This window comes from Euleptes europaea, chromosome 11 (genome assembly GCF_029931775.1).
Source record: "Euleptes europaea isolate rEulEur1 chromosome 11, rEulEur1.hap1, whole genome shotgun sequence".
Lineage (NCBI taxonomy): Eukaryota > Metazoa > Chordata > Lepidosauria > Squamata > Sphaerodactylidae > Euleptes > Euleptes europaea.
In genome coordinates, this window is record NC_079322.1 from 59,030,850 (window position 1) to 59,045,420 (window position 14,571).

Below are 14,571 nucleotides of genomic sequence, written 5' to 3' on the forward strand. Positions count from 1 at the left end.
TAAGTCAGGAGCAGGCCCTTTTTGGCATAGGGTTGCCAACCTCCAGGTACTAACTGGAGATTTCCTGCTATTACAACTGATCTCCAGCCGATAGAGATCAGTTCACCTGGAGAAAATGGCTGCTTTGGCAGTTGGACTCTATGGCACTGAAGTCCCTCCCCAACCCTGCCCTCCTCAGGCTCCACCCCAAAAACCTCCTGCCGGTGGCGAAGAAGGACCTGGCAACCCTATTTTGGCAGCAGCACCCTGCTTTGGGAACCAGCTTCCTCTTGATGTGTACAGGGCCTTTTGCTTGATGTTTTGAAGTTTCCTGTAAATCATCATGCAAGGAGTTCCAAAGGCTGGGTGCTATCAGGCCTTTGAAGATAAGTGATAGCTTTATTCCTCATCAGCAGTGTAGAAATATGAAGAAACATGAAGCCCCATTAACAACTTTAGACAGTTATTATAAGGCATTCAATGATAATGCAGCATGTAAACCACTTTGAAAACCACTCCTCTGTTTATCCTCACTTCAACCCCGTGAAGTACTGGTAGGTTAGGCTGAGAGCAAGAGAGCCAGCATGGTGTAGTGGTTAAGAGCGGTGGTTTGAAGTGGTGGATTCTGATCTAGAAAACCGGGTTTGATTCCCCACTCCTACACATGAGCGGCGGAGACTAATCTGGGGAACTGGATTTGTTTCCCCCCTCCTTCACAGGAAGGCAGCTGGATGACCTTGGGCAAGCTACAGCTCTGTTCTGTGAGCTCTCTCAGCCCCACCTATCTCACAGGGTGTCTGTTGTGGGGAGGGGAAGGTGACTGTAAGCCAGTTTGAGTCTCCCTTAAGAGTTAGAGAAAATTGGCATATAAAAACCAACTCTTCTTCTTCTTCTTCTCCCCCCCCCCCCAAGGCCTGCAGTCAGTTTCCATGGCAGAGTGGGGTTTGAACCCAGGTCTCCAAGGCCCTGCCTGACATTCTAACCATTACACCACACTTGTTCTACCAAAGGATTTTGATTGGAATGCCCAATGTGGCAGATATTGCTACTAACTGGTCTACAGAATGAGAAAAGGAAGGTAACAGATTCTCCTCTGGAATGACAGTGGATAACATTGTTGTTCTGCGCAGGTCAGAACAATCTCACATATTTAAAAAAGGGAAAGTATTTGTAATGTTGTGCACACAAGTATTCTCTTTCTGTTAGGTTACAAGGCTTCTGAACAGACGTATGTCAGCTTACATATGGGGTGCCGATAGTGGTTCTGGGGATTGTGTTTAATGTAGATTGAGGTTGCTCCTGGACACTGGATTTCCTGTTCTAAGGTCTGAAAAGGTTGCCTAACCACTCTTGCCCCAGGTCCCTTCATGACATCAGAACAAATAAACCAATAGTATCAAAAGTCATTTCAAAAGTGATGGTCTCCTAATGTAAATTGCATTACTAGAATACCATCACATTAACTAACCAAGTAAATAAAACAGTCCACAATTTTCAGATTAAAGTGATGTGTGAATAATACTGTATGAGGCAGTTTAGGGTACCAGTACTGGTAACCTTTCCCATTTTGTATAACGCCGAGGACACAGTTTGTGTTTAAAAAGGTCACTACTGTGTACACGTTGATTTATTTTTTTGGGACAACATTCTAGATTACAAAAAAAAAATCAAAGCTGTTTCTATGCACAGTTGTGATCAGAGGGACATAAATGTGCCTTGGATTGGGGCCAAAATCCATAATCATAACTGGATATGTAGAATATTTGGAATGCTTAGTTGCCAAACTTTGTTACTGGCTGTGAATACAGACCACCCAGGCTAACAAGGGGGTAAGGTTTAACAAGTGATGGCTAGTTCCTTCAAAAAATAACTGTGTGCCTGCTGATTTGGTTTATCTGTCACTCTTACAAAAAAAACCCCCACAAAAAAACAGCACAGTGATTTCCATTCCTTAAAATGACATGAGAATATACAATATGTAGGCGTACATAAATATGCAGAAAGGAAACAGAAGGGAAAGAAAGAAAAGACTGAACACCATGTGTGGCACTGATCAGAATTCCTGAGTTAATGGTACTGTACTGCCGCACCCACCAGATTCAATCTGTTGGGGAAAAACCCTAGTTTTTAGCGCTTATCCAGTAGATGTCTCTATTCCCCTGGTCTTCGATTACCCACGTCTCGTTTCTTAATTTATCCATTCAGTAATACTACCATTAAAAAAGAAATTCCACCCAAACTCCTTTCCGGGACAACAAAACGGAGAAATCCATTCTCCGCTGTGCCCTTCCAACCCTTTAATAAATACCGAGCCCACTGAAGTGTGTGTGTGTTAAGTGCCATCAAGTTGCTTCCGACTCATGGCGACCCTATGAATCAAAGTCCTCCAAAATGTCCTATCTTTGACAACCTTGCTCAGATCTTGCAAACTGAGGGCCGTGGCTTCCTTTATAAAGTCAATCCATCTCTTGTTGGGTCTTCCTCTTTTTGTACTGCCCTCAATGTTTCCTAGCATGAATGTCTTTTCTAGTGACTCTTGTCTTCTCATAGACCAAAATACGACAGCCTCAGTTTAGTCACTTTAGCTTCTAGGGTCAGTTCAGGCTTGATTTGACCTAGAACCCACTGATTTGTTTTTTTCTGGCAGTCCAGGGTATCTGTAACACCACATTACAAAAGAATCTACTTTCTTCCAGCGTGGTGTAGTGGTTAAGAGCGGCGGTTTGGAGCAGTGGAGACTGATCTGGAGAACCGGGTTCGATTCCCCACTCCTCCACATGAGTGGTGGCGGCTAATCTGGTGAAGTGGATTTGTTTCCCCACTCCTCCACAGGAAGCCAGCTGGGTGACCTTGGGCAAGTTACAGCTCTGTTAGAGCTCTCTCAGCCCCACCTACCTCACAAGGTGCCTGTTGTGGGGAGGGGGAGGGAAGGCGATTGTAAGCCGGTTTGAGTCTCCCTTAAGTCGGCATATGAAAACCAACTCTTTTTCTTCTTCCTCCTCCTCCTCCTCCTCTTCTTCGTCCTCATCCTCTTCTTTTCCTCCTCCTCCTCCTCCTTGTCCTCTTCTTCCTCCTCCTCCTCGTCCTCTTCTTCTTCCTCTTCCTTCTCCTCCTCCTCCTCTTCTTCGTCCTTGTCCTATTCTTCCTCCTCCTTTGTCCTCTTCTTCCTCTTCCTCCTCTTCTTTGTCCTTGTCCTCTTCTTCCTCCTCCTCCTCCTCTTCTTCTTCCTCCTTGTCCTCCTCTTCTTCCTTCTCTTCCTCATCCTCATCCTCTTCCTCCTCCTTGTCCTCTTCTTCTTCTTCCTCTTCCTCCTCCTCTTCTTCGTCCTCGTCCTCATCCTCTTCTTCTTTCTCCTCCTTGTCCTCTTCTTCTTCCTCTTCCTCCTCTTCTTTGTCCTCCTCTTCTTCTTCCTCCTCCTTGTCCTCTTCTTCCTCCTCCTCCTCTTCTTCGTCCTCCTCCTCTTCTTCTTCTTCCTCCTCCTCCTTGTCCTCTTCTTCTTCCTCCTACCCTTTAATAAACACCCAGCCCACTGAAGGGTCAAGAGGAATCCCCAGCAAATCTTTGCCGACGCTCCATCTCCTCCGGGCCCCCGAAAAGCCCCTGCCCTCCTCCCCGAGGCCGGGCCGGCGGCGGCAGGCGAGGAGGCAGCCTCCTGCTCGCCTCCCCTCCCCGCCCTCTCCTCCTCCTCCTCCTCCGCCGGTTCAGCACTGGACAGCTCCTTCCTCCGGCCCACCCAATGGCTGTGGCGTGATTGACGGGCGCGGCGGCCACGGAGAGCGGGGCGGGCGCCTGGCCCCCGCCTATGAGGACGAGCGGGCGAGAAGAAGGGGCGGGCCGCGGGGAGGCGGGGGGGGGCAAATCTTGCTAGTTAGCGGGGGGGTCGGAGCGCGTCGCCGGGCAGGGGAACCCGCGCTCCCCAGCCAGCCCCTGCCGTCGAGAAGCCTCCCTGCCGCCCCCCCCCGCCCCGAAACCCCCCCTCCTCCTCCCCCCGAGCCGGCAGCCGCCCGCCCCCTCCCTCCCTCCCTGCCTGCCTCGGGGACGCGATGCCCGGAGCGCTGGCCGGCAGCCCCGGCGGTCTGGCGCGCCTGGGCGCGGCGGACGTGCCGCTTGACCGACGGCAGGCGGAGGCGGAGGCGGCCGGGCGGGCCGGGCTTTGAAGCCCCCCTTTCCCCCTCCCGGGCTCGGCTGGCGGGCGGGCGGGGGGGATCGCGACGGCAGCGGGCGAACCGGAGCCCCCTCCCCCGAAGGGATGCCGCTCGCGGGTCCGGCCCGACGGGGTGCGTGATCCCCCCACCCCACCCCGCTACAGGTGATCCCACCGGCCCCCCTCCCGAGTTTCTCGGCGTCCGGAACCCACCTTTGTCCCCGGGGGGGGGCTGGGGGAGACGGGGCGGCCGGGATGGGTTTGCCCGGGCTCCTCCTGCCCGTCCTGCTGGTCGCCCTCCTGCGGGGGGCGGCCGATGGCAGCCCAGGGCGGCCGGCGGCCGGCGGGGAGCGAGCGGCGTCGGGGAGGCCGGCTGCTTCCCACGAGGAGGCGGCGCTCCCTTCCGCGCCCTGGGGCCGATCGGCCGAGGGGGCCCTGCTGGCCCGCCGGCTCGCCCGGGAGGTGCCCCGGGACGTCGCCTCTTTCCTCTCCACGGGGGACCCGCGGGAGCTGCGGCGGGCCAACTGCACCGGGCGGTACGAGCTGGCCGGCTGGGCCGGGAAGGCGCGCCTGGCCTCCCACCCTGCCTTGCACGGGGCCCTGGGCACCCTCGTCCACGCCGCCAACTTTCTCAACGCGATCCTGCAGGGCAATGCGTCCCGGGAGCAGAACTTGCAGGAGGACCTGGAGTGGTACCAGGCGCTGATCCGGAGCCTGCTGGAAGGGGATCCCGACGTCTCCAGGGCGGCCATCTCCTTCAACCTGGAGCCCTTGTCCTCCGCCCCGCAGGTCTTCCTTCAGGCCAGCCGGCAGGGCAGCCAAATCCTGCTCCAGGACTTGTCTTCTGTGGCCCATCGTCTGGCCAACGCCTCCGAGGAGACCGAGTGGTTCCACAGCTTGAAGCGAAAGTGGAGGCCGCACCTCCACCGGAAGGTGGTGGCTCCTGGTTCTAAGGCTTTGGAGAACAGCTGGAGGAAGAGGGATGGTTACCCGGCGGAGAAGAACCACATCAAGTGGTCTTCGCCCTACTTGGAGTGTGAGGATGGAAACTACAGACCCGCCTGGCTGGTGACTCTCTCTGCAGCTTTTTATGGGTTGCAGCCGAACCTCCACCCTGAATTCAGGTAGGAGAGCTGGAGTTTGATTAAGCAGTTCGTGTGTGTGTGTAAAGTGCCATCAAGTCGCAGCCGACTTATGGCGACCCCTTTGGGGGGTTTTCATGGCAAGAGACTAACAAAGGTGCTTTGGCAGTGCCTTCCTCTGCACAGCAACCCTGGTCTTCCTTGGTGGTCTCCCATCCAAATACTAACCAGGGCTGACCCTGCTTAGCTTCCAAGATCTGACGAGATCAGGCTAGCCTGGGCCATCCAAGCAGTTCTTACTACATAGCAAATTTGAATAAAAAGGTAGCTTCATTGAGGAGTTTTAGAAACTAAAGCTCTGTGGATGAAGGCAAAAGAAGCAGTCGAATATGTAGCAAGTGGGAATGGGCTGAGCCGCACCTTCTTGAACTGAGTGTCTGTGACACACACTTCACAGGTGGCCATAAGAAATCTGGCAAGTGCGTGTTTCAGTATCTTTTCCCAGAAGATATAGTCAGTGGGGCTTACTCCCAAGCTCAGGGTCGCTCTTGCTTAGAGCCAATAAAACTGGAATGCCCATTTTCCGACCCCTTAAACAAAGGATGGGGATGACTGACCAAAAAGGCCATAGGTGAGCATCCATTTAGGACTGAAGCAGGGGCTGCCAGGTAGAAAAGGCCTCTTAACAAACAGAGGCTCCTCTGTTTAAAACGACGGAGTCCTTGCGGCAGACACTTTCATGGACTAGAGTTCACTTAATAAGCTGTATGAAGTATGTCCTAAATGTTGCAGAGAGAGAGAGAGAGAGAGTCATACAATAAAGACCTGTAAATTGTAGGTTCGAAAGGCAATGAAACGCAAGAGGTACAGACTGTGACTTCTCTCTGCAAAGCTCCAGTGCATGTAAGATAAGCACAGGGACTATTCAGAGCAGCAGCAATAGCTGGCAGCACAATCTTGCTAGGCTTTCTGGGCTAATTTAGTACTTATAATGTTAGAGGAAGCCATAATCATGATTGAACCCACACTGTCTAGTGTCATGTTGTACTTAACCCCCATGAAAAGTTCCCTCCCCACTGTGCTAATGGGTGAGAAACACGGTGTGCTAAAATCTGAACTGACCCTAGAAGCCAAAATGACTAAACTGAGGTTATCGTATTTTGGTCACATTATGAGATGACAGGAGTCACTGGAGAAGACAGTCATGCTAGGAAAAGTTGAGGGCCGCAGGAAAAGAGGAAGACCCAACAAGAGATGGATTGACTCAATAAAGAAAGCCACGGCCCTCAGTTTGCAAAATCTGAGCAAGGCTGTCCAAGATAGGACATTTTGGAAGACTTTGATTCATAGGGTTTCCATGAGTCGGAAGCAACTTGACGGCACTTAACACACACACACACAAAATCTATCTTCCAACTGAAGGCACACTTAAAACATGGGGAAGGGGCTCTAGTTCCACCAGAAATTATATACCATAATATACCAGTTAGTCTTTAAGATACCACCAGACCCCGTGTTGTTTTTGCTGCAACACATGAAGAAGCCGGCCTTGCTGAAAGTGCCTATCGAAGGCTAAAGCTACACCAGGCGGCCTAGAGAGAGAAGGGAAAGTTCCATGGACTTTTTTTATTACTCCGCCAACTGACTTGAGATCTTCAGTGACCAGGAATAAGTTTCCTGACTGGGGGTGGAAAGGAGAAATAGAACTGGAAAGCAGGCATACTGCTCTCTCAATGATTTCCAGCCCTAGTGAGAGGGCAAAACTTAGTAGTTTGGCAACAGGGTTGTCAGCAGGCTTGGAGAAAACTGTCCTGCCCCTTTAATAGCGGCCTAATGTGTAGAAATGGGCAGCTGAAGCCTTTTATGGCATGGAGGTAAAATTGCCTAGTAAATAATATCCAATTAAGCCTCTGTTAAAGGGATGTGACATTTTTTCTCCAGGCCGGGTGGCAACTCTACATGGCTCTGATCATACTACAGTTAAAGTCATGACTAAACACCATTGAAAGCAGCGGGGCTAATTTAGTCTAGCTAAGGGAGCAAACTGAAGCTCAAAAGTAAGCTGCATTTTATTCAATGGGGTTTGCTCCCAGGAAAGAGTTCTGAGGGTTGCAACCTCACTTTTTTCTGAGCTGAGGTCCATGATTAGTCATAAGGCCCATCTCAGACATAACTACTACAGCCTCCCCCCAAAAAAAGAAGTTAAAAAGGTAAAGGTTCCCTGTGCAAGCACCGGGTCATTCCTGACCCATGGGCTGACATCACATCCCGACTTTTACAAGGCTGACTTTGTTTATGGGGTGGTTTGCCAGTTCCTTCCCCAGTCATCTTCCCTTTACCCCCAGCAAGCTGGGTACTCATTTTACCAACCTCAGAAGGATGGAAGGCTGAGTCAACCTTGAGCTGGCTACCTGAAACCGACTTCCGTCGGGATTGAACTCAGGTCGTGAGCCGAGCTTGGATTGCAGTACTGCAGTTTACCACTCTGTGCCACAGGGCTCTTAAAAAAGAAGTTACCACTTCATTTAATTTGGTTTTGTGTCATGTACACATGAACACATGAAGCTGCCTTATACTGAATCAGACCCTTGGTCCATCAAAGTCAGTATTGTCTACTCAGACTGGCAGCAGCTCTCCAGGGTCTCAGGCAGGGGTCTTTCACATTACCTGCCTAGTCCCTTTAACTGGAGATGCTGGGAATTGAATCTGGGACCTTCTTCATGCCAAGCAGATGCTCTACCATGGAGCCATGGCCCCTCCCCAAATTTAATAGTTTGTTTGCCTGCTTCAGTGACTATAAATGTTTAGGGAAGCAACACCCCATAACTGGAACCACAGCTGCAGACGACCAATTCAGCTGTAATCATTTCAACCCTTGTATTATTATCTATATAGCTGTGATATGGAGAGATTTCCCTTCACTCTGAATCCCAAAGCTTCAATCTACTGGAGCAAATTATCATCCCCATTTTTCAGATGGGGGAAATCAGGGCTAATTCTTGTCCCCCCCCCCCCCCCGCCTTCTATGTTTGAGCTGGGATTCCGGTCCAGTCCTTCTGATTATCTCCTGTAGGCCTATTCAGCTGAAGGCCTAACTTTTCTACCACATTAGTCTGCTGCTTCTCTGAATCTGTTCCGTTGGGAATGCCGTCTGTGCTCTCCTTGATTAATTCAAGTAGCCGTTAACTTTTAAGGTGTCTCTTGTTGTTTGGGTTTGTTTCTGAACTAGACATACCGGTATGCTTTGGCTTTCACCTTCTAGCACAGCAGAGATAACACTAAGGGAGCACGCATGTTTGCTTTCCGAGCATCCCTGCCCTTGCCTTCCCACCTGGCAAAACATTGCTGCAGGCTTTAAACCATTAATTTAAGATGCAATATGAAACTGTTCATTTAAGATGCAATGTTCGTTTAAGATGCAATAGCCCATCTTGTGCTGCTTTAAGAAACCAAGTCTCTGTGTGTTCTTTAGGTTAAAGACAAGATGCAAACCCAGAGCGATCCTACATTCTGTTATCAGCTGCTCAAAATGAGTTTCACCAGCAGACAAACTGTCAGGCAGTGTGTCATAGGAAGCCCTGTGCATGCGTGTGCACTTACATTTATGTATATATGTATGTGCACTAGAGACATGATATGTATCCCACCAGTGCCCACTTGAACAGTTACGCTACAGTCCTAAACACAGTGAAACATTGACTGAAATGGACTTAGAAGGGTATAACTCTGTTTAGGATTGCACTTCCAGTTTCCATAGAGGGTGGCAAATTGAGCAGCTCATGATACTGCAAAATGGCATGCCAAACTGACAAGATTAGGAACAGGAAACCGAGATTATCCCTGATAACGTGGGACACTGTTTGTTTTCATGACGCTTCTGCTTTGGGAAGGAGCTGGGTAGGCCCAAGTGCAAGGGACACCGAGGTTGCAGTCCTAAAAAGCCTTTCCTGGGAGTAAGCCCCACTGAGTAAAGTAGGATTTACTTCTGAGCAGGTCTGTTTAGGATTGCTCACATAGTTGCTTAAATGGTATTATGGATAACGCTGAGCTACCCATCAAAGCCAATACAAATGATGGTTTTTCTGTGCTCGTTTTCTAAACTTCTATACCCAGTAGAACTACCCCCTGATTTAAATCAATGCTGTAAGCATCTTCTTCATCCCATTCCATGGGATGCATTTTTAGTGTTTTTTTTTAAAGCAGGTCTTTTATTTAGTACCAACACATGCAAATACAATGTACAAATAAAAAAAGAACACAGAGCCTCAAATACTAAATGAATTACGTTATAAAAGTAAAAGTAGAAAATGGCAATTTATTATACCATGTTACCCTCATTAGGATGTTTAGGGGTGACATAATTAGGGTTGCCAACTGGCCTGGAGAAAATGTCCTGTTCCTTTAATAGAGGCTGAATGTGTGGAAATGTGCAGCTGAAGCTTTTCATGGCATAGAGATAAATAACATCCCTTTAAGCCTCTATTAAAGGGGTGGGACATTTTTTCTCTCTTGGCCACTTGGCAACCCTATAACTAGATGTTTGTTTTATTACGTACATTACCATCATGTGTGTGTGTTTTTAAGAGTCACATCATATTTTTGTATGGCTTCAACTGACAAGAATTGTAGATTCTGTCTCATGAGCTGCCGGGTGATCGATTGACCCAAAAGGTGAGGAATGCATCTTCAAAAGAAATACAAGTTGTGAACTCAGCTGATTTACTAATTCTGCCCCATCTCTTTAACAACCCTTCTCTCTGAGTAAGCTCACCTTTCCTCTCAATCAAATGTGATTCTGGCAACAACCATACTGTTTAAACACTGTCACTCTCGATTGGCTTTGCAGACATCACCCCAGTAGTATTTTTCATTCACTTCATGGTGAATAACTATGAATGACCCATTTTTTTGTGAATGGTTCAGGTTAGGGGCCAGCAGGCAAGGCAAGATATTGCAGCTGTCTTTGGATCATAGAATCATAGAGTTGGAAGGGACCACCAGGGTCATTCTAGTCCAACCCCCTGCACAATGCAGGAATTTCACAACTACCTCCCCCCCAGAGACCCCTACTCCATGCCCAGAAGATGGCCAAGATGCCCTCCCTCTCATGAACTGCCTAAGGTCATAGAATCAGCATTGCTGACAGATGGCCACCTAGCCTCTGCTTAAAAACCTCCAGGGAAGGAGCACTTACCACCTCCTGAGGAAGCCTGTTCCACTGAGGAACCACTCTAACGGTTAGAAAATTCTTCCTAATGTCTAGATGGAAACTCTTTGGATTTAATTTTAACCCGTTGGTTCTGGTACGACCTTCTGGGGCAACAGAAAACAAGTGTGTATTGATTGGTTATCCCTTGGTCCATGGTATTAGTGTGGGATCCCTTTTGACGTGACCTTTTCCCTCTGTAAAGACCCTACCAGAAAGATGGCTTTGGGGTTCTAGTGGCCTCATCTCCAACCTGCTGAATACTTTGCCTTTCCACAATACTACGTTCTCCACTGTGCCCATTCTTGGCACTGTGCCCTTCTTTCCAGTCCAGGCTCCCCAACTACTAAGTGCCCTCTCCTTTCATGCCCTAGGTTGACCTTTCTTCCATTTGGGCCCCTGCTTGATTCTGTAATTGGCTGGTGGGCATCTGAGACCCCCCCCCCCCAGAGCCTCTGCGCTGAGTTAGAAACCAGTCCGGCAGCAGAGTTCATTTTGCAGAGCAATTTAGAAGGTCAAAAGTTAACTGGGTTACTCTAGTTGAGGACAAATAACAAAGAATTGCTAAGAATCTTGCCGCAGCTCTCTCTGTTTTTAAAGTAACCCTTTTCTGTAAATGGGCAGTCCTTCTAATCTCTATTTACTCGAGAATACCCTGCATGAAGTTTCCTCATGTCCAGGTCTCTCTTTCCTGTAAAGTATCCTGGGATCCAGACACAGAAGTATCCTTGGGGCTGCTGGGACCGCACTGGGGTAGTCTTTATCCCTGCCTAGCATAGAGAGACTACAACCCAAGTCCCCATTCGAAGCAAGCCACACAACTGCCACACAAACTGTCCAGCAGAGGTCATCATGGCCACAGTTACAAGGCACTTTCCCATCTTCCAAGTTGAACTCTTCTCACTGCAAATGTAGGCACCAAAAACCCTCCACAGCCTTTCCACTATACAATTTTGCGACAGTTTCCCCATGTTTCTTCTGCTTGTAGTTAATAAATCAGTGATTTGATCTGGATTTTTTTGTCATATTGAAAAGGTTAGCATTAACAGATTCATTCACATGTGATCTCTCCAGTATCAGAGGAGCATGCCGAATATATTAGGTGCTGTGAAACATAAGCAGGATAATGCTGCTGCAGCCGTTGTTTGTGGGCTTCCTAGAGGTGCCTGGTTGGCCACTGAGTGAACAGACTGCTGGACTTGATGGGCTTTGGTCTGATCCAGCATGGCCTTTCTTGTGTTCTTATGTTCTTTTTCTTTCAGTATAGATCACCTGTTACAAGAGTTAAATGATGTATTCGATAGATTTTTTTAAAAAATTAATCTTTACATATCATTCTTATCTTTCTGCCCTTTATGCTAAGGAGATTAGAGAAGTGTTTTAAGAACAAAACAATATCAAAGCAGCCGTATTGGATCAGACCAATAGCCTGGCTAGTCCAGCACCCTGTTTCACCAGATGCCACTCGGAGGTCTGGGTCCAGAGGCTAAAGCCTCCCCAGGTGGTTCACCCTCAGCTCTGCCATTCCGAGGATCACTGCCTCTGAACATGGAGGTTCCATTTCATCATGGTGGCAGAGAGCCACTAATGGCCCTGTTCTCCATGAATCTGTCTAATTGCTTTTGAAAGCAAACCAGACTAGGGACTGTCACTGGCCTTTAATGCAGGGGTGGTTTCTCTGCGGTCACCCCCACTGACTGCTTCGGGACTTCCTTTTGATTATGCATGCCTTTTCCGCCCATCAGAGGTCACCTCGCTCTCCCCACACATTTTGCCCATGTTTTCCAGATGCTGCTTTAGCCAGAACTTGGAAAATGCGGGCAAAACACACGGAGAGAGCAAGGCAACCTCTGACGGTGGAAAAGGCATGTATAATCAAAAGGAGGCCCCGAAGCAGTCGTGGGGGTGGCTGCGGGGAAACATCTCTGCATAACAGGTCATTGTCACCTATGGCAATGAATTCCAAAAGACAGTGGCTCTTTGAGTGAATGCTTTCTTTTGTCTGTCCTGAATCTACTGCCCATAATGTCATTAGGTGCCCATGAATTCTAGTATTATGGGAGAGAGAGAGAGAGAAGTTCTCTTCTATCCACTTTCTCCACCCCTTTCCTATTTTTATTTGAAGTTCCCAGGCAGTATGTCACTTCTGACCCAGAACTGCCTGTTTACAGTGATGGAGCCATATCAGGAGTTGTCAGACCTTATGAATAATTTCTAATGAACACGCTAACTGTATGGGCTCAGATCTCTTCTAACACGATCAACCATGACTGGTATTTGGCTGTGCATGTTCATTATTCAGCCCATACCTGTAGTACTTTTTGGAATGATAGGCAAGGTCAGGTGGAAATATTATACAGAATATTGTAAAATAATTTTAGAGCCTTTCTAGAGGCTCACTCCTGCAAAAAATAAACCCCATGGTCTGCTTCACACACTGTATTTTCCTGACACATTGGCTTTGTATGTCCATGGTAAAAAAAGTACATTTGTGTCATAAGTCTGATTCTGAACAATGGCATAGCACCCACATGGTAAAACAGTAGGGTTGCCAGGTCCCTCTTCGCCACCAGCGGGAGGCCTTTGAGGTGGAGCCTGAGGAGGGTGGGGTTTGGGAAGGGGAGGGACTTCAATGCCATAGAGCAGTGGTTCCCAAACTGTGCTCCACAGAACACTTGGTGCTCTGCAAAACACCTCCTACTACTCTGTGAAGAGATTGGAAAGAAAAATACTACTGTAATTCAGTTTAGTATATAGGTGCTAGGGGAAAATTAGTGCTCTGTGACTCAAAATGTTTGGGAACTGCCACCATAGCAACCGAGGACTTCTTTGGTGGTATCTCATTCAAGCACTAACCAGGGCCGACCTGCTAGTGTGTGTGTAAAGTGTAGGGTTGCCAGCTGTGGGTTGGGAAATTCCTGGAGATTTTGGGGGTGGAGCCTGGGGAAGGCAGGGTTTGGGAAGGGGAGGGACCTCAGCAAGATATAATGCCATAGAGTCCACCTTCCAAAGTGGCCATTTTCTCCAGGTGAACTGATCTCTGTCACCTGGAGATCAGTTGAAATAGCGGGAGATCTCCAGCCACCACCTGAAGGTTGGCAACCTTTGTAAAGTGCTGTCAAGTTGCTGTCGACTTATGGCTACCCCAGCAAGGGCCTTTCACGGTAAGTAAGAAGCAGAGGTGGTTTGCCATTACTTTCCTTTGCAGATTCTTCCTTGGTGGTCTCCCATCCAAGAACTGCCCCTGCTTAGCTTCTGAGATTTGATAAGATCCAGCTATCCTGGACCATCCAGGTCAGAGTGCCCCAACCATACTTCTAGGTGAGGATGACTTTGTTAGTCAGCCTGAAAATCTCTGCAGATGGTCCATTCAGAGCCATCTGTTCTGGCCTCTGGCCTAGTGTCTGGAGAACACCGCAGCTTCCATGAACGTAGCTCTGTTTTAGAGCATTTTCCACAATTACCTGGTACTAAATCACATGGCGCAAACTGAAATATCATTTTCAGTTAAAGGAGGAATAAATCCATTCACAATCGGCAATGATAAAAACAAGGTGAAAAAAATTGTACCTGTGTCATTATATTATTACGATTAATCACCACACATGCCTCTCAGAATAGGCTTTTAATTTCCCTTCTCTGTGTCATTGAGTGATAATGATGCTTTTAAAAATTCCAAGCTCCTCTGGTTGGTCCCTTAAGAGTATGAGAATGAAATATTCATCTTTCTCTCCGTAAAGCGCTGCTCTGCATCCCACCACCACCAAAATGCCTCTCTGAACCATCTGCTAGGGACATATTAATGTTCTCATTCAGATGCTCCTTCCCATTTCATGGCTTGGAAGGAGAGAAATAACCTTTCAGCGTGCTTTCTTACTCAGTGAGCTGCCAATATTTGACATCCTTTCCAGCTTATCTTGGAGCTTCTATACAGAAAGCCAAAGATGCGACTTTCCCTTTTAAAAAAACAAGGCATTCTTTCTGCTTGGGGAAAAAGGATTGTATGGAGTTTATTATTTATTTTGCAGCTCTCTCCTCAGGCATTCTGGAGAATGCCTGTCTGGAAGGAAGCAGCAAATAACTAGGAATATCCAAGATCCCTCTACCCATCTGTAAACAGTGGCAGCAGTCTAGCCAAAGATAGGCATGTTTTTACATTC

The 14,571-nt window shown here is 48.3% G+C and overlaps 1 protein-coding gene across 1 annotated transcript in view; it reads left to right on the top strand.

Annotated features, from left to right (window-relative positions):
* The first annotated feature begins 4,378 nt into the window (after positions 1-4,378).
* Positions 4,379-14,571, top strand: part of GPR158 (G protein-coupled receptor 158) — a 158,702-nt gene continuing 148,509 nt past the window's right edge. The window contains exon 1 of the mRNA XM_056857477.1: positions 4,379-5,247. Within this exon, the coding sequence (XP_056713455.1) occupies positions 4,379-5,247 (869 nt within the window). The remainder of the gene's footprint in view (positions 5,248-14,571) is intronic.